This window comes from Gopherus flavomarginatus, chromosome 10 (assembly GCF_025201925.1).
Source record: "Gopherus flavomarginatus isolate rGopFla2 chromosome 10, rGopFla2.mat.asm, whole genome shotgun sequence".
NCBI lineage: Eukaryota > Metazoa > Chordata > Testudines > Testudinidae > Gopherus > Gopherus flavomarginatus.
In genome coordinates, this window is record NC_066626.1 from 81,148,605 (window position 1) to 81,168,730 (window position 20,126).

Consider the following 20,126-nt stretch of genomic DNA (forward strand, 5'->3'; position numbering starts at 1 on the left):
TGTCTGCACCGCCTGCCACTCGTGGGCATTGCAGGCCCCCAGCTCTTCTCCTGCCTCCCCGGGAGCATTTCCGAGGGGCGTGGGGGGGGCGCTGGGCTCTGCCCCAGAGCTGGCCGCATTCCCCCCATGGCCTGCGTGGCCAGGGCCGGGGTCACCGGCGGGGCAGGGGCAGCAGCTTGCGGGCGTTTGCCGGCGGCTTAGCTGGAAACCACAGAGACGCGTGGAGCACCCGGGAGTCCATCGCTTTATTGGCCTGGTCCCCGCCTGGGAACGCTGCAGTGACGAGCCAAGCGGCTCCGGCCCACGGGCGCCACGACCGCCGGCGGGACAATAACCTTGAAATCAGTTCGGCTTGACCCACCCCAGGGATCCAGCGAGCAGAGAAATAAATAACAGCAGCGGCCGCCACTGCTGCCCCACTGCCTAGCCTTGGGGGAGTCCCTGCGGCTGGTGCTGCCGGGGGGGGGGAGCGGGGGGGAGCAGCCATGACTTACCCTGTGGGTGGGGGGCCTGGTAGCCAGTTCAGAGCCGGGGGGGACACCTGTGGGCGTGAATGGCACAGATGGGGGGGACAGGGACAGGTGGGCGAATTAAGAGTCGGCATCAGTAATATTGGGGGGGCTCTCCACCCCCCCACCCCCTGCTCACATCTGGCTAAGAGGCACCATCCCCTGGGGCTGCATCCCAGGTCGCACCCAGTCACTGCCCAGCCCTGCCCACGATGTCGCCCTCTGCCAACGCACCATGCACACCATGGGCAGGAACCCCCCAGGGCATGAGCCCCCCAGTGCCCTCTCCCCCACTCATACCCCAGCTCCCCCCCACCCGCAGGGATGGCCCATCCCTGGGGACACCGTCTTGTTCTCAGCAGTGACTTCGTTTCCACCTGGCGTATGGGGCTGCCCTGCCGGCTGGGGGTGTCTGCCCAGGGCAGGCCATGGGGCGCAGGCGGCTGGCGGCCTGGCTGGGCACGGAGCGGCTCTGGCACTCAGGGCGCGTCGGGCAGCTCAGATCTCTCCTCTGCCGCCCTCCCGCCCTGCTGCAGGCTGAGACCAGCAATGGCAGCGTCAGGGGAGGGATGGGGGCCCCGATACGCCGCGCCCTGACCCCTGTGCTAGGCACAGCCACACAGCAGCAGTCCCCACCCCCTACCCCGCCACGGCATGGGGGGCTCCCACCTGGCCCCTCCTTCCCGGAACTTGGTCATTAGCGAATCACACACAAAAATAGCAGCATGTAGATCCAGCTGGGGCGCCCCCTCCTGCAGCCCCCCCCGGCCCGGGGCCCTGGGCCGGTTGGCAGAGCCCAGGCTGGCAGGGAGCTGGGGCAGCCCTGGTGCCAGCAGCAGGGGGGGGGAGACTGGCATCCAGGCCGCACAGGTCCAGGCCTCCCGGAGCAGCTGGGGACTTGAGCTGGGTCCCCCAGCCCCAGGCCGGTGGCTCCGCCCGGGTCTGTGTGGTGCCGCCCAGCCATGCTGTCACACGGGATCCGGGCCCAGGGGAGGACGTGCCCACTCTGGCCGGGCCCTGCACAGGCCCAGCGGCCCCACTTCCTAGGGCAGGCGGCATTCAGAGCGTGGCTGGCTCCTCTTCCCTGCAGAGCGGCCCAACGGCCACCCCTCCGCTCCCTGGCAGCCCTCAGCTCTCGAACTGGGCCGTTCCCAGCGGGTGGAAGCTCTCCGGGGCCAGCAGCAGCCGGCCCACGCGGTACAGCAGCCCCGAGTACCAGTGCACGCCCTCCGGCTGGGTCCTGTGCCCGCCCGCCAGGCTGTGGTAGAGCCGGAGCGGCCAGAACGCCAGCTGCGCCAGCCACTGCTCCTGCACCAGGGCGAAGCAGGAGGCCACCACGTCGTCCACCACCAGGGTCCCGTGGCGGGTGAGGGGGGCATAGGCCCCGAAGTCTGTCTGGGTGGAGACATCCACCACCCTGGCCGGCCGCAGGCTCGTCCCCACCGCTGCCACCAGCACGTAGTGACCGGGCCGCACGTGGCTGGCGAAGGTGGCCTGGAAGCGGGCAGCGGGCGCCGTGGAGTTCTCACCCACGAAGAGCAGGTGGGCAGGGGTCAGGGCCAGGCGACGTGGCGGCTCCCGGGTCTCGATCACATAGAAAGTGGTCGGCGCCGACGCCTCCTTGTCCAGGAAGGCCAGGAAGTCGCTGTAGGTGGCCCGGCCCTGCTCGTCCATAGCCAGCACCCGCTGTCCCGGGCGCAGCGCCCACAGGGGAGTCCTCACCCCACCCTCCAGCGTCGCCAGGGCCCGGGCAGGGAAGCAGCCGCCCGTCTTCGCTGCTGCCGAATGCTCTAGAGAAAGGACAGGCCAGTTACCCTGCAGATCCCTGGCATCCTTCACCTGGTGGGCAATGCAGCCACCTCTGGGGTGGGGCGCAGGGGCCGTTTATACAGGGATCCCCCCTCCCCCCTAGTGCTGAGATGTGGCTGCTTCTGGGGTGGGACCTGCCTCAACCCAACAGCCAGAGCAAAAATGCAACCTCCCCGTTTACCTCCACACTCCCTGTAATGCCATCCCACCCCCTTCCACTCCCTGTAATGCCAATGCATCCCCCTCACGCACCTTAGCACCCTTCACCCCTCCACACCCCACTATAACACCCAATAACCTACCCCCCCATTTACCCCCACACTCCCTGTAACACCAATACCCTGCACCCCCCCATGCACTTCAACACCCCTCACCCCTCCACACCCCACTATAACACCCAATAACCTACCCCCCATTTACCCCCACACTCCCTGTAACGCCAATACCCTGCACCCCCCATGCACCTCAACACCCTTCACCCTTCCACACCCCACTATAACACCCAATAACCTACCCCCCCATTTACCCCCACACTCCCTGTAACGCCAATACCCTGCATCCCCCCCACGCACCTCAGCACCCTTCATCCCTCCACACCCCACTATAACACCCAATAACCTACCCCCCCTTTACCCCCACACTCCCTGTAACGCCAATACCCTGCACCCCCCCATGCACTTCAACACCCCTCACCCCTCCACACCCCACTATAACACCCAATAACCTACCCCCCATTTACCCCCACACTCCCTGTAACGCCAATACCCTGCATCCCCCCCCACGCACCTCAGCACCCTTCATCCCTCCACACCCCACTATAACACCCAATAACCTACCCCCCCTTTACCCCCACACTCCCTGTAACGCCAATACCCTGCATCCCCCCCCACGCACCTCAGCACCCTTCATCCCTCCACACCCCACTATAACACCCAATAACCTACCCCCCCTTTACCCCCACACTCCCTGTAACGCCAATACCCTGCACCCCCATGCACCTCAACACCCCTCACCCCTCCACACCCCACTATAACACCCAATAACCTACCCCCCATTTACCCCCACACTCCCTGTAACGCCAATACCCTGCACCCCCCACTCACCTCAGCACCCTTCACCCCTCCACACCCCACTGTAACACCCAATAACCTACCCCCCCATTTACCCCCACACTCCCTGTAACACCAATACCCTGCACCCCCCCATGCACTTCAACACCCCTCACCCCTCCACACCCCACTATAACACCCAATAACCTACCCCCCCATTTACCCCCACACTCCCTGTAACGCCAATACCCTGCACCCCCCCATGCACCTCAACACCCTTCACCCTTCCACACCCCACTATAACACCCAATAACCTACCCCCCATTTACCCCCACACTCCCTGTAACGCCAATACCCTGCACCCCCATGCACCTCAACACCTTTCACCCCTCCACACCCCACTGTAACACCCAATAACCTACCCTCCCCCACAGCTTACAATCCCATTCTGCCCCCGCAACCCTCCATTTGTACCCCATGACGCCCTCCCACTGGGCCCCCACCTGCAGACCCATCCCTCCCAGCTGTGGGGTCCCAGGCACCCCAAGGAGCACTGAGTGTGGGGTGGGGGGGCTGTACCCCAAGCTGTACTGCTCCCTTGCTGGTGGATGCGGGCAGGGGGGTGTCCCTGGGAGGCCTGTCGCCCCTCTGTCCTCACAGCCGGAAAGCTGCTCCCGACCCCATCAGGCTGGCTTGGGGTCGAAGGCAGAGCTGGGGGGGCCGTCTGCAGCTCCTGTGGCTGGAGCCCGGGCAGGTGAGGGTGGTGTTACAGGGCTGGGCGGGGCTGGCGTCCCTAGGTGAGTGCACCCCAGCCTGTGCCCACAAGCCTGGCCGGCCCGCGGTCACCAAACCTCTGGGGGGGGACATCCCCGGGAGCTGGCCTGGCCCCTGCGTGGCCCCTGCCAAAGTCGGGGGCTGGAGCAGTGACAAACTGGGGCCCCCCAGGGGGCTGGGGCAGGTGGCAGAGCCGAGCACTGGAGACCAGGCTGCAGGGCCCAGCCCGGGTGGCTGGGGAGGGGGCTGTGACTGCGGCCTGGGGCCCGCGGCCCTGGCCCGCGTGGGGCTCTGACCGCAGCAGCTGGGCCAGAGCTGGGTGCCCAGGGTGGGGGTGGGGGATGGGCACTGGGGGGTCCAAGGGCTGGGTGCTGGGTGCAGGAGATGGGCACTGGGGGAGAGGTCCCAGAGCTGGGGACCCAGGGTAGGGGATGGGCACTGGGGGGTCCAAGGGGCGGGTGCCTGGGGAGCGAGGGGCACTGAGGAGGTCCAAGGGCCGGGTGCCCAGGGAGCAGGGTGGCTGGGAGGGGTCCAAGGGCCGGGTGCCTGGGGAGCGGTGGGGCGCTGGGGGGGGTCCAAGGGCCGGGTGCCTGGGGAGCGGGGGGGGCTGTGACGGTCCAAGGGCCGGGTGCCCAGGGAGGGGGGGGCATGCTCAAGCACACTCACACAGGAGCTTTGCCTCTCAGCAGACACTGGCTTTGGCTTCTTTAAAAATAGACATCCGCCCCTCCCCCCGTGCAACCGGTGTGGGGGTGTCGAGGGTGGACGTTCAGGGCAGGGCAGAGGGGAGGTGATGGGGGGTGTCCAGGGCAGGCGGGGGGGATGGAACCAGTGAGGGGACGTCGGGGGTGGGCGTTCGGGGCAGGTGGGGGTGATGGAACCGGTGTGGGGGCGTCAGGGGTGGGTGTTCGGGCAGGCGGGGGGGATGGAACTGGTGAGGGGGTGTCGGGAGTGGGCGTTCAGGCAGAGCAGAGAGGGGTTCGGGGCAGGCGGGGGGACGGAGCAGGCAGGGACAGGTGTGGAGGTGTCAGGAGTGGGTATTTGCAGGGGCACAAGGGAGGTGATGGGGGGTGTTCAGGGCAGGGGGGGTGATGGAACCGATGAGGGGGCATCGGGGGTGGGAGTTCGGGCAGGCAGGGGGGATGGAACCGGTGAGGGGGAGTCTGGGGTGGGCGTTCGGGACAGGTGGGGGGGATGGAACCGGTGTGGGGATGTGGGGGGTCGGCGTACGGGGCAGAGCAGAGGGGAGGTGATGGGGGGTGTTCGGGGCAGGCGAGGGGGATGGAACCGGTGTGGGGGCGTCGGGGGTGGGCGTACGGGGCTGGGCAGAGGGGAGGTGATGGGGGGTGTTCGGGGCAGGCGAGGGGGATGGAACCGGTGTGGGGGCATCGGGAGTGGGCGTTCGGGGCAGGTGGGGGTGATGGAACCAGTGAGGGGACGTCAGGGGTGGGTGTTCAGGCAGGCGGGGGGGATGGAACCAGTGAGGGGGTGTCGGGGGTGGGCGTTCGGGCAGAGCAGAGAGGGGTTCGGGGCAGGCAGGGGGACGGAGTGGGCAGGGACAGGTGTGGAGGTGTCAGGAGTGGGTATTCACAGGGGCACAAGGGAGGTGATGGGGGGTGTTCAGGGCAGGGGGGGTGATGGAACTGATGAGGGGGCATCAGGGGTGGGAGTTCGGGCTGGCGGGGGGATGGAACCGGTGTGGGGGGTCAGCGTACAGGGCAGAGCAGAGGGGAGGTGATGGGGGATGTTCGGGGCAGGTGGGGGGGATGGGACCGGTGAGGGGGCTTCGGGGTTGGGCGTTCGGGCAGGCGGGGGGGATGGAACAGACGTGTGGCACTGAGGATGGGGAGCAGCCCCCCGCAGCCCGCGCCTGGTCTTAGCCACGGGGGGGATCCCCAAAAATCATGGCAGGGGCCCTGAGCCCGCAGGACCCAGCCGCATGCTGGAGCTCCCTGGCCAGCCCCACTCAGTGCCCAGGTGCCAGGTCCCGTCATTGTCCGGGGGCCCTGCCCCTCGCTGGCCTCGCTCCAGGGGGGCCCCTCTTGGGCCTCGCTCCAGCTGGTCCCGGGGGCGCTCATCCTGCCCGGTCCGGGGCCGCCGGCAGCGCGGGGCCCAGGCTGCGTCCGAGCACGTGAGGCTGATGGATCCAGGCTAAGGTGTCAGGCCGGGGTGGGGCTGGGGCCCAGCAAACGTTCCTGCCCAGCAACCAGAGCCCCAGGCTGGGCGAGCCCCAGGCGCCTCCCGTCACGCTACTGGGCAAAGCACAGCGAGAAGAGGCCACGGCCAACACCCACTCGCTCGGCCCAGCCCAGCCCGCCTGCGCTCTGGGGCACCCCCGGGGGGCTGGGGGGGATCGCTGCCTTCTGCGGGCGGGAATCAGAACTGTGCCCCGTGCACCACAGACCTGTCACTGCCCGCAGGGCCACTTCTCCCTGGGCACCGACGGCAGGGCCTGTCCCGGCCGCCCATGCGGGCCCCAGGGCCAAGCAGCGCAGGGGTGGCAGCCGCGCCCCAAGGCAACGGCTACAGGCAAACACAGCCTAACCAGTGCCCCTCACTCCCGACCCGCAGCCCCTGCTAGCCCAGCCCTGGGCTCCCCCCCGCCCTGCCGGTGCCCCTCACTCCTGACTCACAGCCCCTGCTAGCCCAGCCCTGGGCTCCCCCCCGCCCTACCAGTGCCCCTCACTCCCGACCCACAGCCCCTGCTAGCCCAGCCCTGGCATCCCACCAGCCCTGCCAGTCCCCCTCAATCCTGACCCACAGCCCCTGCTAGCCCAGCCCTGGGCTCCCCCCAGCCCTGCCAGTGCCCCTCACTCCTGACCCGCAGCCCCTGCTAGCCCAGCCCTGGGCTCCCCCCCGCCCTGCCGGTGCCCCTCACTCCCGACCCGCAGCCCCTGCTAGCCCAGCCCTGGGCTCCCCCCCGCCCTGCCGGTGCCCCTCACTCCCGACCCACAGCCCCTGCTAGTCCAACCCTGGGCTCCCCCACAGCTCTGCCGGTGCCCCTCACTCCCGACCCACAGCCCCTGCTAGCCCAGCCCTGGGCTCCCCCCCTCCCTGCCGGTGCCCCTCACTCCTGACCCGCAGCCCCCTCCTAGCCCAGCCCTGGGCTCCCCCCCGCCCTGCCGGTGCCCCTCACTCCTGACCCGCAGCCCCCTCCTAGCCCAGCCCTGGGCTCCCCCCCGCCCTGCCGGTGCCTATCACTCTCGACTCACAGCCCCTGCTAGCCCAGCCCTGGGCTCCCCTTGTCCCCCACCCTGCTGCTGCCCCTCACTCCCGACTCGCAGCCCCCTGCTAGCCCAGCCCAGTTTTCCTCCTGAGCAGACATTGCCAAACTGGGATGTTTCGAGATGCCATGTCTGAGCTCTATCCCGAGCTGTTCGTTATCACCCCAGAGCAACCAGCCCCTGCCTCCCATCTCTCCACCGCTGTCTTCCCTGCCCAGAGTGCGGGGAGAGCGAGAGAGATGGGATGGGGGAGACTCAAACGGGGTGGGCAGGCGAGTTGCTGTGTGGCTCTGATGTTTGGGCAGAGGAAGCAGGGACGGGGGCGGGGGCAGAGCCTGGGGTGGAATAAGTGTGTGGGGGAGACGGCCTGGATGGGTTGGGGGGTTCAGGTGGGGATGGCAGGGGGCGAGGGGGGTTGGAGCCCAGGGCGAGGTACGCTGGGTAGCATAGCCTGGGGGGAGCGGGAAGCAGGGCAGGCAGAGTGATGGGACAGCTGGGGGGAGTTTGGCAGGGGCAGGGCTGTTGGAAAGCTATGGAAGAGTGGGTGAGTGCAGGGTGGGATGGGTGCTCATGGAGTGGGGGGTGGGCGAGGGAGGGGACCAGGGGGTTCAGGGTAGTTGGGCCTGTGGTGCCAGCCCCGGGGCTGGTGCCAGCCGAGCAGTTGCCCCCGGGTCCCTGCTCTGGGGTACCACGGCCACATGCCCGCGAGCAGCACCCCGGCCCGGCCCGGCCGCCGGCCCTACCTGACTTGACGGAGCAGTGGATGTGGGCCTTGGACTCGTAGTAGACCCAGTCGAAGCCGGCCTCCACGGCCAGACGCGCCAGCAGGCCGTACTTGTTGCGGTCCCGGTCGGAGGTGGTGATGTCCACGGCTCGGCCCTCGTAGTGCAGCGACTCCTCCGAATGGTGCCCGTCCTCGTCCCAGCCCTCTGTCACCCGCAGCTTCACGCCCGGCCACTGGTTCATCACCGAGATGGCCAGGGAGTTCAGGCGGTCCTTGCAGCGCTGCGGGCAAGGGGCAGCATTAGTGCAAAGCCGGGGGGGGCAGCACAAAGTGGGGGTCAGGACAGAGCAGGAGGGCAGGGCAGAATGGGGGGGGTCAGGACAGAATGGAGGGATCAGGACAGAGCAGGGGGGGCAGGGCAGAATGGGGGGTCAGGACAGAATGGAGGGGGGCAGGGCAGAATGGGGGCATCAGGACAGAAAGGGGGGGCAGGCAGAATGGAGGGGTCAGGACAGAGCAGAGAGGCAGGTCAGAATGGGGGGGTCAGGACAAAATGGAGGAGTCAGGACAGAGCAGGGAGGGTCAAGACAGAAAGGGGGGGCAGGCAGAATGGAGGAGTCAAGACAGAGGAGGGGGCAGGGCAGAATGGGGGGGTCAGGACAGAATGGAGGGGTCAGGACAGAGCAGGGGGGCAGGACAGAATGGAGGGGTCAGGACAGAGCAGGGGGTCAGGACAGAATGGAGGGGTCAGGACAGAGCAGGGGGGCAGGACAGAATGGAGGGGTCAGGACAGAGCAGGGGGTCAGGACAGAATGGAGGGGTCAGGACAGAGCAGGGGGGCAGGACAGAATGGAGGGGTCAGGACAGAGCGGGGGTCAGGACAGAATGGGGGGGTCAGGACAGAGCAGGGGGACAGGGCAGAATGGGGGGGTCAGGACAGAATGGGGGGGTCAGGACAGAGCGGGGGCAGGACAGAATGGGGGGGTCAGGACAGAGCAGGGGGACAGGGCAGAATGGGGGGGTCAGGACAGAGCAGGGGGTCAGGACAGAATGGAGGGGTCAGGACAGAGCGGGGGGCAGGGCAGAATGGGGGGGTCAGGACAGAGCAGGGGGGCAGGACAGAATGGGGGGGTCAGGACAGAGCGGGGGGCAGGACAGAATGGGGGGGTCAGGACAGAGCAGGGGGTCAGGACAGAATGGGGGGGTTATCAGCCTGTTACCCTGAACCCCCAGGACCTTGCTGGGAGCCAAAGAGGCTGTGCATGGGGCAGCAGGACCCAACCCCTGCCAGGGGGTTCCCCCTCCCTCTGCCCCATACTGCAAAGCCAGCCTCTGCTGCCCCCTGCTGTGTGTGTGGGGATCCGCCATGCCCCGCACAGCGTACCCCAAGCTAGCCCCCCACCTGTAAGTCCAGCCCCTCCCCTATCCCAGTCCCTGCTCTGCAGCCAGCAGCGACTGGCCAGGGCTCCCACGGGACGCAGACACGCCACTCTCCAGAGCCAGCAGCCCCTGCCCGCTCGCTCCACTGGGGCAGAGGGACACAGGCCTTGCCAGATGGGATCAGAGCCCAGTCCACCTGTCTGTGCCAGTGCCTAGCACAGACGCTGCAGCGGAAGGTGTGGGAGGCCTGCAGGACTAGATGGAGATAATCTGCCTCCCCCCACAGATTGGGTCAAGCCCTGAAGCAGGAGGGGCAACAGCCCTGCCAGAATTTATTTAAATGACTCTGGGGAGTCCTGTAGCTGCAGAAATGTCCCTTTTATGGAGCTTGTCAAGTTCTTGGCCCCAGTGACTTCCTGTGGCAGTGAGTTCCACAGGCTAATGAGACATGTGAAAAAAACGATTTCCTCGTGTACTGATTTTGCCTTCCCCACTTTTTGGTGTAATCCAAGTGCCCTTGTTTTGGGGAGAACAGCAGGCACAAGAACAGTTCTGCCACAGGAAGGCGGCTGAGACGGGGAGAACAGAGGTGCTGAGCTCCCGTCTCGCCCAGCCCGTACTATCACGGCCCCTCTCCTCTGCTCCTCCTGTGGGAACAAGCTCCGTTTGTTCAATCCCTCATCACAGGAGGTTCTCGTCACCCTCCTGAAACCCCTGCAGCTGTGCGATGCCCCATGGGAGACAGGGGAGCAGTGCCGCACACAGTGACTGGATGCAGGTCTTCCCCAGTGGATCCAGGGAATTCAGGCTCCTTTACACCCACCTCAGAGTACACGGGACTGCATTTCACCTGCCACCGTCTGCCCCATCCTCACAACTTCTTTGGGGATCCCTGAAGTGCCTCACGTTACCCTAAATCTCCTGGGGTAACCGTCCACGTCCGTCCCGCTTGGCAGATCACTGCTGCCTCTACAAGCCGCCCGTGGCCACTGGTAGCCTTTGTCCCGATACAAACTGACTCTTTAATCCCCCGCTTTGCTGTCTGGGGCCTGGCTGGTTTCGGAGCCAGGCCGGTACTTTGACTGTGGAGACGCCTTCCCCGCCCCTCCCCATCACTCCCCACACATGGGCCAGGCCAGTGCCATCACAGCACCCTGAGCTGCTACCACGTGCCCTGCAGCAGCCCCACGGCCTCTGGGCACAACCCGCACTGCCATGGATGCCACGTTCACACCACACCCCTGACAATCGCTTCCCCTCCCCACAGGGCGAGGCTGGCAGACCCCGTCCCCGACTGCCAGGGCCAGGGCACCAGCAGTGGCTGAGTCTGGCCCCGACATCTCGCCCGCACGTGGCATGACAGAGTCGGCAGGACCTGGTCGCTGAGCCCTGCACTCACTTCCCCCTCGCACCCGCCCAGTGGGGGCCTGGTGGTCTGGGCAGCCCTCTGCTGGGCCTGGCAGTGAGGGGGCCGGCTGGTGCCCATGGGTTTGGCGAGGTGGGCAGCTGCTCTTCTGTTACTGCTAGCCTGGGGGGTTAGACCCAGAGCCCCCTACCAGCCCCCGTGGGGGGTGGTTCTCACTCTCACTGCCCCAGAGACACTCCCCAGCGGCTCCCTCAGCAGCCCAGGTGGATTCGCTCCTCCCCAGGCCAGGTGCCCTGCATGGCTTCAGCAGGCATCCTTGCAGCAATGGGAAGGGCGCCCCCAGGAGGACGGGGATGGGGCTGCACTGTTGGCTAAGGTCTGACGGAGTCTCCTGGTCTGATCAGAGCTCCCAGCGAAAAACCATCCCAAACATGGGCACCACAGACCCCAGGGACGGCCCTTCCCTCCCCTCCCCCGGGACAGCCCCTCCTCCAGCCCTCAGCCCCCAGGGAAATGGTTGGGCAGCCCCCAACCCAGCCACGGGGGCTCTCCTGCTCCTGCTGACTCTACAGCCTCGTGTGATATGGTGCCAGCCCATAGCCCTGTGTCAGAGCCCTCAGTACCCCCTCCCCCATTGCCTGCCCCTCCCCCAGGCACCTGCAGCCCGGGCTCCCACCCAGAACAGGGATCAGCGCAAGGAAGGGTTTGGAGACATGGACATGAACTAGGAGGTGGCTGGGCCGGGGCTCATTCTAACTTGGTGACCTGGGGCCGGGGGAACTTGGTCTGTCATCCCTGAACCCTGTGGCCAGGATCAGCTGCATGAGAAACCCCCAACTAGCTGGACCCCAGGCAGCCCCCAAGGGCCACGGGGATGGGGAGGGCAGGGAGATCAAAGAAGCTGACACACACAACCGCACCGCAGCCCTCAGCCTAGAAATCTGAGCTTCGGGATCACAACCAAACCAGGCCCACACTACTATCCTCCACCCCAGCTCTGCCAGTGCCCCTCACTCCAGATCCGCAACCCCTGCTCCCAGCCCTGGGCTCCCCTTGTCCCCAGCTCTGCTGGTGCCCCTCGCTCCCAAACCGCAGCCCCGTGCTTCCAGCCCTGGGCGCCCCCTGTCCCCAGCTCTGCCGGTGCCCCTCACTCCCGACCCGCAGCCCCCTGCTAGCCCAGCCCTGGGCTACCCCTGTCCCCAGCTCTGCTGGTGCCCCTCACTCCCGACCCGCAGCCCCTGCTAGCCCAGCCCTGGACGCCCCCAGAGCAGGAAGATGGGTGGTGATGAATAGCCACGTGATGATAACTGGGATGTTCCAAGCTGGCCCCTAGGACTGCAGCTGAGGCTTCTACGCTCAGGTTAGTTGTGAGCTCGGGAAGATCCAAACCCAGGGCAGGGAAAGGTTGGACAGGGCAGCACCCCGGGCTCCAGCTGGTGCCTCAGGCTGGGCATTCAGAGCCTGGCACTGTGTTCTCCCCCTGGGGCTCTCCCAGGCACCCCCAGCCCTACCCCTCCCATGACACCGCCCGTGGGCTTAGACGGGAGTTTGCTGGAGGGGCAGACAGGGTCAGCATGGTGATGGGAAGTAGGGGTGGGGGCTTCCCAGCCACAGGTCTAGGGTCACTACAAAAGCTAACATCCTCCCCCGGTTACTCACCCCTTCTTGTCATCGGTTGGAAATGGGCCACCCTGGTTACATGGGCCTCGTTACCACTGCAGAAGTGACGTTTGTTCCATTGCTATTCACTGTTGAGAACAGCCCACTGCCACCGGAACTGAATTGTCTCGTTAGCACTGACCCCCGCGCCCCCGGTACGGCAACCCCATCTTTCCACGTGCTGTGTCTGTCCCTCCCTACTGTGTGCTCCACTCCAGGCATCCCAGGAAGTGGGCTCCAGCCCACCAAAGCTTCTGCCCAGATAACTGTGCTGGTCTCTACGGTGCCCCAAGGACTCCTCATTGACTAACATGGCTACTGCTCTGAAACCAGGCAAAGTCTCCAATGTGCGGGGGGGGGGGGCACAGTGCTGGGGGGCCCTTCCTGATGCAGAGGGAGGGGGTGAGGGAAAGGGGCCTTTGCCCCAGAGAGGTTCCCCTCAGCCCTCCCCCCTCCCCCAGCAAGGTGCAGTCTCGGTGTCTGGGCCAGCCGGAGATAAGACAGGGAAGGAATTTGACAAACACAATTCATGGTGGGGGGGTGGGGGGGGAAGCTTTGTCCCCATGAACCACTTACCCAATGCCGCCCAGGCACATGGCACCACGGCGTGAGTGGCACCAGCCTGCCTGGGAGCAGGGCCACCACACCCCCCTCAGCCTCCTGGCCATGCAGCCCAACCACCCCCAGAGACACCGCTCCTGGCCGGGGGTGGAGGGGGAGGCTGGCACTGGGCCCCCTCAGCTCTGCAGCCAGGCAGGGATGGGGCCGGACCCCAGGCACTGGTTTGACTCCAGCTCACAGCAGCCGACAGGAGGGGGAGGCTGTTCTGCCACGTGGACCCACAGCAGCCCTGCTCCCCGCCCTGCCCCAGCTGCACCAAGAGCCTCCCAGGCAGGGGGTGCTCATGCGGAGGGGCCCTAATCCCAGCACCAGGCCGGGCTGCCTCCCTGGAGCCTAGAGCATCACGTACTGTAACTGGGCTCACCCCGACCCTTTCCCTAGCCAGACAACGGCATCCAGCCAGGATGCCCCCCTAGACCCTGGTCACCCCCCACTATCCTGCCAGCATGGGGCCACAGAGCTCAGTCCGCACAGAGCCCCCAGCCCAGCCGTTCGTTTCCTCCCTCCCAGCCCATCCCTGGAGCAGCTCCTCTAGGATGGACAGACACACACAGACACAGGACAGACAAGAGGAAAAGCGGGAAACATTTGTAGCAGGGGCTGGACCCATAAACGTCTGTGCAATGGGAGTGGGTGGGGCCCAGCAAAGCCCCATATGGTCCCACCGGGCCTGCACACACACCGGCACATGCAGACACGGCATATTAGCCTCTTCCCGGTGGTGGATCCCCGCAGCGGATTAAAGCCGCCCCCTGTGCTTACAGATCCCCAGCAAGCTCCTGGCCTGTTCCTCGCCCCCTCTCAGCCCTTCCTCCCTGGGGCAGATCTGGCCAACAGGTTATGTCCCGCTTCTCCTGGCTCAATCCCTCCTGACTGCGTAGGACCCTCCCTCCGAGGAGGCGAGTTCTGGGCCAGGACCCCTGTGCTACATGCTGCATGGGCAGAAAGACGCTGGGTCCTAGCTGAGATTCTCAGCTTCTCACCTTTTAGCATCACCTGGAATCCCCCAGCCCCACTGCCCAGCCCCAGGCGTGCCCCCTGCATGACAATTCCCCATCCATGGGGCGCACTGTCCCAGGCGAAGGGGACATGGCTGCACAGGGCAGGAGTCAGGGGAAGGGGGCTCAGACCCCAGCTGCTGGCCAGGGAGCAAACCTGTCCCACCCCGGCCACCCAGGCCCTGCTGTGTGGGCACACGCCAGGGAGGGGGCGTGCAGGGGGCAGCTGGGAGGTCCCTGTGGCTGGAGCAAAGTGCTGCTCTGCCAGTGCCAGCTCTAGCCAGCAGGTGTCACTGCAGTGCCAGAGAGTCCGCACCGCCGCGTGCCTGGGGACGGGGCACAGATCGCAGCCCCCCCATGGGCACGGGATGGTCCCCGGCAGCCTGGGCCGGCCCACCGGAGGGCTGCATCGAGGACCCGGCACAGGGACATTGAGAGCAAAGTGAGATTGCTGCAGCCGACAGGAATCAGGGGCCGGACCTGGCCCGGTGACAATCCCCAGCCCAGGCAGTGGCCACGCTGCTGCCTTGAGCTCAGAAATCAGGGCATTGCCAGGGCAGCACAGGTCGTGGGGAGGGGGAAAGGTGCCCAAGAGGTGGGGGAGACAGAAATCCCTTCAGCGTCCACACGGCATGTGTAGAGTGGGCTCTGCCCTAGCCCGATGCCTAGTCTTCAGTGGGAGCAGAGCTGCCCCCCCGACACCCCAACTCAGGCCATCGCCATGGCGACAGGTGGCAGCCACGCACTCAGATCACAATGGGTAGAGAGATCCCAGAGACTGGCACACAAAGCTGGGCACAGAGACAGGCTCAGGCCCTGCCCCTGACTGGAGCAGGGCTGCCAGGTGCTTGCATTGCTGCCTGGCATGGTGAGGGCTGGGAAGGGCACAGCAAGAACCCATCATGGGCTCAGTTTGCCCAGTGCCGTGAGCAGCCACCCAAGGAAATCATTGGCAGGAGGGTCAGAACCTCTTTACACAGCTGGCCTGTGGAACTCTCTGCCACAAGGAGCCGGCGTGGGCAACGGCATGGCTGTGCAGCGCAGGAGTAACAAAGCGACAGGGTGGATCCAGTCTCCAGCCAGGGACATTACGGGCGGTGCCCTGAACCATCGGCTGGAGACAGGCTGCTGGCCTAGGCAGGTGCCCGGGGCTTTCAGAGGAGCTGGTGCCCTTCACACAGCAGCTGCTCTCAGGCAGGAGTGGCAGCCAACGCCCTGTCTCGGGTTTGCAGCCTTTGCGGCTCGGGACCCTGGGAGAGCCAGAGGGGGAGCCGGAGGGAGATCACAGCTTGGAGATGCCCGGAGAGACCCTGGCCCACAGGACAGGTAAGCAGGCTCACTATGACAGACCAGCTCCCCCAGGGCGAGAAGCCAGCACTGACAAGTGGTCATGCCCAGCTGCTCGGTGCTCCCAGCTTAGTTCTGTGCCAAGCTTGGCGGCCCCAGCAGAGGCTGAGGGCTGAACAGGGCCTTGGAGAGGGAGCGCCCCTCCCCTAGGGTGCTCCTGCTGGCAGGGTGCTTGGCACTGGGCACATATGCTGTGCCTGCCTGGCACTTTGAGCTCCTAACAGTCACTCACAAGCAAGCCCAGGTGGGACCGGCTCCCAGGCTGAGCCCCACCCCGACACACACACACAGGGAGAACAGCCAGCAGCCCCACCCTGGATGGGGACCAAGGCCCTGGCGTGCCCATGTTGGGGGGCAGGTGTCAGAGGCATTTCCTCAGCAGGGCAGCCTGCCCAGGCACTGCCAGCCCCACGGTGCAGGGGGGTGAGGAGCCACCCAGGAGGGGGCAGCACACTGCGTCTGCAGGCTGGTGGGGCTGGGCAATGAGGCTGGGCTGTAGGGCACCATGGGGGGGCACTTGAGACATTCCTCTGCCCAGCAAGGGTGGAGAGGGGCCGGCTCCATGGGAGGGGAAAGGTGGGGCCTTCTCTCAGCGCCTGCCAGCGGGCCCAGCGCAGAGCAAACAGACGCAGATTCTTGAGGCAGATGAACCGATAAGGGGAGGCGAGGAGCAGCCCTGGCCCCCCCGGCCAGCATCTCCCAGCACCACCCGGACGCCCAGACCCTTGGACTTGGGGAAAACAGGTTCTGAGGTGAGTCAACAGCAGTAAAAGCCAGTGAGGCGAGGGAGAGGGGTTGCATGGAAGTGGGTCCCGTCCCCTCCCCCAGCCGTCCTGGCAGCATGGAACCTGCACCTCGAGCCGCCTGGGGCCCTGGGGGCATCTCTCCCTTCACTCTCCCCCCGGGGGGCACTGGGAAGGCTGGGGAAGTTTGCCCTGAGGGTGCTGGGAGTCCTGGTGCCATTGGCTGGCAGCCCCCTGCTCCCCCAGCCAGGTGTCCCTATATCTTGGCCACCAGGCTCCCACCAGGGCCAGGCCAGCGAGGGCCCAGCCCCTGAGTCAGCAGGCCACTTTCGGGTGTAATGTCTGGGCTGTGAGGTGCTAAGAGGCTCCGGTCAGGGCCCCACTGGGCTAGCCACTGTGCACATGGCGAGAAGAGAGTGTGACACTGGGATTACCTGAGACCGGTTCTGTCCTGCCTGATGCAGCAAGACAGACAGAAACAGGGCTCACAGTTGGGACATGGGGCCTGTCCCCTCTAGGGGGTGCCAGCTCTGATCCAGCCCCAGAGCAGGGAACTGGCTAGCTCAGGAAGGCAGGGAATAGGACAAGGGGCCTTTCCCCTCCAGGGGCCCCAGACTCTAATCTGGCCCCAGGCTGGGAACTGGCTGGCTCAGGGGGGGTGGAAGATGGGGCTCAGGGCCTTTCCCCTCCAAGAGGCGCTGGCTCTGATCCAGCAGCTGGCATTGGTGACTCATGTGACAGTCAGGGCTAGCTGTGAAGTGCTTTGGGCTCCCAGCCCACCCTCCAGCTGGCACTAACTGCCCCGGCTGGCAGCCTCAGCAGGGAGGTCCAAGCAGGTCAGGCAGGAGCAGCATGGAGTGCAGGGGGCTGTCCCGGGCGGCACCTATCCACGGATCCAGCCACCAGTGATGTCACACTGCCCTACATTCACTTCCTGGAGTTCTCGTGTCCTCACACACACCAAGGCCGGAGTCCACTGACCCTCTGGTTTCCCAGCCTCCTGTGCTCAGCCCAGGGCCCGCTAGTCATTCCCCCGCCAGCCAGGAACCCATGGGCCCAGGGTGGCCAGCACCCGCCTCCAGCCCTGGGACCCAGAGAAATTCACCTGGGCTGTAAAGCAGTGCAGACTGCTGGGACCAGGCTCCTTATCTGCATTCCTGAAAGCCGCAGGTATTCTCCTTGCCCACACCGAAATGCAGGGTAACCTTCGTCCCAGAGCCACCCTCCCCTGGCCCAGGCCGCCTCTGCTGGCTTCCAGGTGGAATTTACGACAGGCCATTGTCCCCTACATTAGACACAGCCTCACCCGGCTAGGGTCAGTAACTTTCAAACACTCCACCCTAGACAGCAACCAAGTGCTCCCCCAGCTCCCAGAGGCAGGGGAAACTGAGGCACAGAGAGGGTGAAGGGGCTTGGACAATGCTGCGCAGCGAGCTGCCTGCTCTGAGTGAAGCCTGTGCCTGCTAGGCCGCTCTACCCAGGGCTCTGGGTACATTAATCCCCTCCCCAATGGAGAGGGCTAAGTTCTGCTTTGCCGCCCTGGGCAATGCCCGTCTGTGATGCTGTTGGAGCCCTGCAAGGCCACAGCCCCCACTCCTGCTGCCATCCCAGGCTCTCAGCCCATGGACAGAGGCCAGATGGAGGGTGCGGTGCACTGTGTCCTGCCCACAATGGTCACACCTGAGCCCTCCCCTCTTCACCCCATTCTCAGGCCCTGAGCGAAGGGGCCTGCCCAGCCAAGACAAGCACCCAGTTGTGCCCAGAGCCTTCATGGGAAGCTGCCAGCTGCCTGCTCTGCTCCTCGTGGGCCCAAGTCACTTACGCCAACAAGGGCTGCTGGAGCTCTACGGAGCCCATGCAGCCACCTCCTCCGCCCGGTCCCCCGTGGGCAGCACCGGCAGGGACCTGGCTGTGGTCTCAGAGGCCAGTAGAGAGGACAGAGGACCTGGCCATTGAGCAATCAAGGGTCATGCCAGCCGCCCCCCTTTCCTGGTCCCTCTACAGCTCGGCTCTATGCTGCTCTGGGACAGCACCACAACGCCCCAGCAGCTCTGTCCCCGCTGGCACCGGGTCCCGGACACCCTCCACTGCCCCCCCAGCATTGGGTCCCAGGCACACACACCCACACACTGCAGCACTGAGTCTCAGACACCCTCTGCTGTCCCCCCCAGCACTGGGTCCCAGGCACCCTCCCATGCTCCCCCCCAGCACTGAGTCCCAGGCACCCTCTGCTGCCCCCGCCAGCATTCGGTCCCAGGCACACCCTCCCCCCCACTGCAGCACTGAGTCTCAGACACCCTTTGCTGCCCACCCCCCCACAGCACTGGGGCCCAGGGACACTGGAGATTTCAGACATGGAACCCTACCCCGTTAGTGCCAAGGGACTGCCCAGCTGGGGGCCTCCCCGGGCCGGCAAGGGGTGCTATTGCCCACCCCTCCCCGCTCCCTCCAGCGCTCTGGTCCTCCACAGCATCGCCCCTGACTCCCTCCTGGCGGGCTGGGCAGCAGCTTGCGCCCAGGAAGCCCCTCGTGACTCAGAGCATCTTGTGGCTGCTGGAGGCCGGCTGTGAACTCGCCACCTACTGCGCCTCGGTCTGGTGCTGGCGGGCGCGGGGCCGCAGTCGGAGACCCGGAGCGCAGGCTGCCCGGCAGGTGACTGGGCGAGCCGCGCTGCGCGCCCTGATCCCCGCAGCTCCTCTCCGCGGTCAGAGCCTGGGGGCCCGCGGCAGCGCTGCCGCCCCGCGCCGCCGGTCACTGCAGGGGAAGGTCCCCGAGTTCGGTGGAAGGAGGGCAGCCGGGCCCGGGAGAACAGAGGAGACCCCTGCCGCGCACTGGGGATCCGGCTGGAGAGGGGCCCCGCGGGAGGACAGGTGCCGGCAGCCGAGGCTCACCGCAGTGGGCAGCTATCCGGGGAGGAAGCATCTGCTCGGGCCATTGCTCTACCTCGCACCGCGGGGCACTTCCCGGCCTCCCTCCCTCCAAGCACCTGAGCCCGGGCCCCCGGACAGCCCCGCGCCCCGCCGGGCGGGGTGGAACGTTCCCCGGAGCCCGGCATGGCTGGCCCCAGGGGAAGGGAGAACAGGGCTCCCCCGGAGAGGAAGGGCTGCGGGACACAGAGGGCCCAGGAGCCCGGCATGGCCCGGTTCGTACCTGGGTCATGAGGCGGTCGGCTCCCGTGTTCTCCTCGTCCTTGAAGATGATGTCGGGGTTGTAGTTGGGGGTCAGCTCCTTGAAGCGCTCCGAGTTCCGGGCGATCTTGCCCTCGTACCTGCCGCTGGCGCCCAGGGTTTTCTCCGGCACGTTGGGGCTGAACTGCTTGTAAGCCAGCGGGATGAGCTTCCTGGGGGGCCGCCGCCGACTGCCCACCACTCGGCCCGGCCCGCACCCCCGCACCGCCGGGGCCAGCAGCAGCGCGCACCCGCTCAGCAGCAGCAGGAGCCGGGCCAGCTTCATGGCAGGGAAGCCCGGGGGCAGTGGGGACGCTGGGCTGCTCCGCCGGGGCTGGGAGGCGGGCGACAGGGGGATCCTCAGCCCGGGAGCCCCTCAGACTCGGCCGGGGTGTTCGCCGTGCCCCAGGGGGGTCGCCATCCAGTGCGTAAAGGTGGCCGTGTGCCGGGCAGGTGCTGCCGTGCGCCCCGCTGCTGCTGGCCGGCGCCGAGGGCTGGCCGCCTGCTCTGAGCTCTCCTGCCCGGCCGCCTCCAATAAATAGCGAAGGGCAGTTTGTTTTGGCAGCGGGGCGGCTGCTGCGGGACCGGGGACCGGCTGCCCGGAGTCCCCGCGGTTTGCGCTCTGGTGGTCAGGGCGGCGGTGGCTGCAGGGGCTGGGGCTGGAGCCGGAGCCGCTGCTGCCTCCACTCCCAGGGCACGAGTGAGAGGGGAAATTGAAGAGATCCGGGATCGGGAACCGCCAGGACCGCACCCTGC

The 20,126-nt window shown here is 66.4% G+C and overlaps 1 protein-coding gene across 1 annotated transcript; it reads right to left on the minus strand.

Annotated features, from left to right (window-relative positions):
* Positions 1–1,596: 1,596 nt before the first annotated feature.
* On the minus strand, positions 1,597–19,656 carry IHH (Indian hedgehog signaling molecule). The gene is made up of 3 exons (XM_050917118.1): positions 19,354–19,656; positions 8,109–8,370; positions 1,597–2,299 (listed from the first exon to the last, which is right to left on the minus strand). Exons 1-3 carry the CDS (start codon positions 19,654–19,656, stop codon positions 1,638–1,640), a joined length of 1,227 nt encoding a protein of 408 aa, XP_050773075.1. The 3' UTR covers positions 1,597–1,637.
* Between the last annotated feature and the right edge of the window lie 470 nt (positions 19,657–20,126).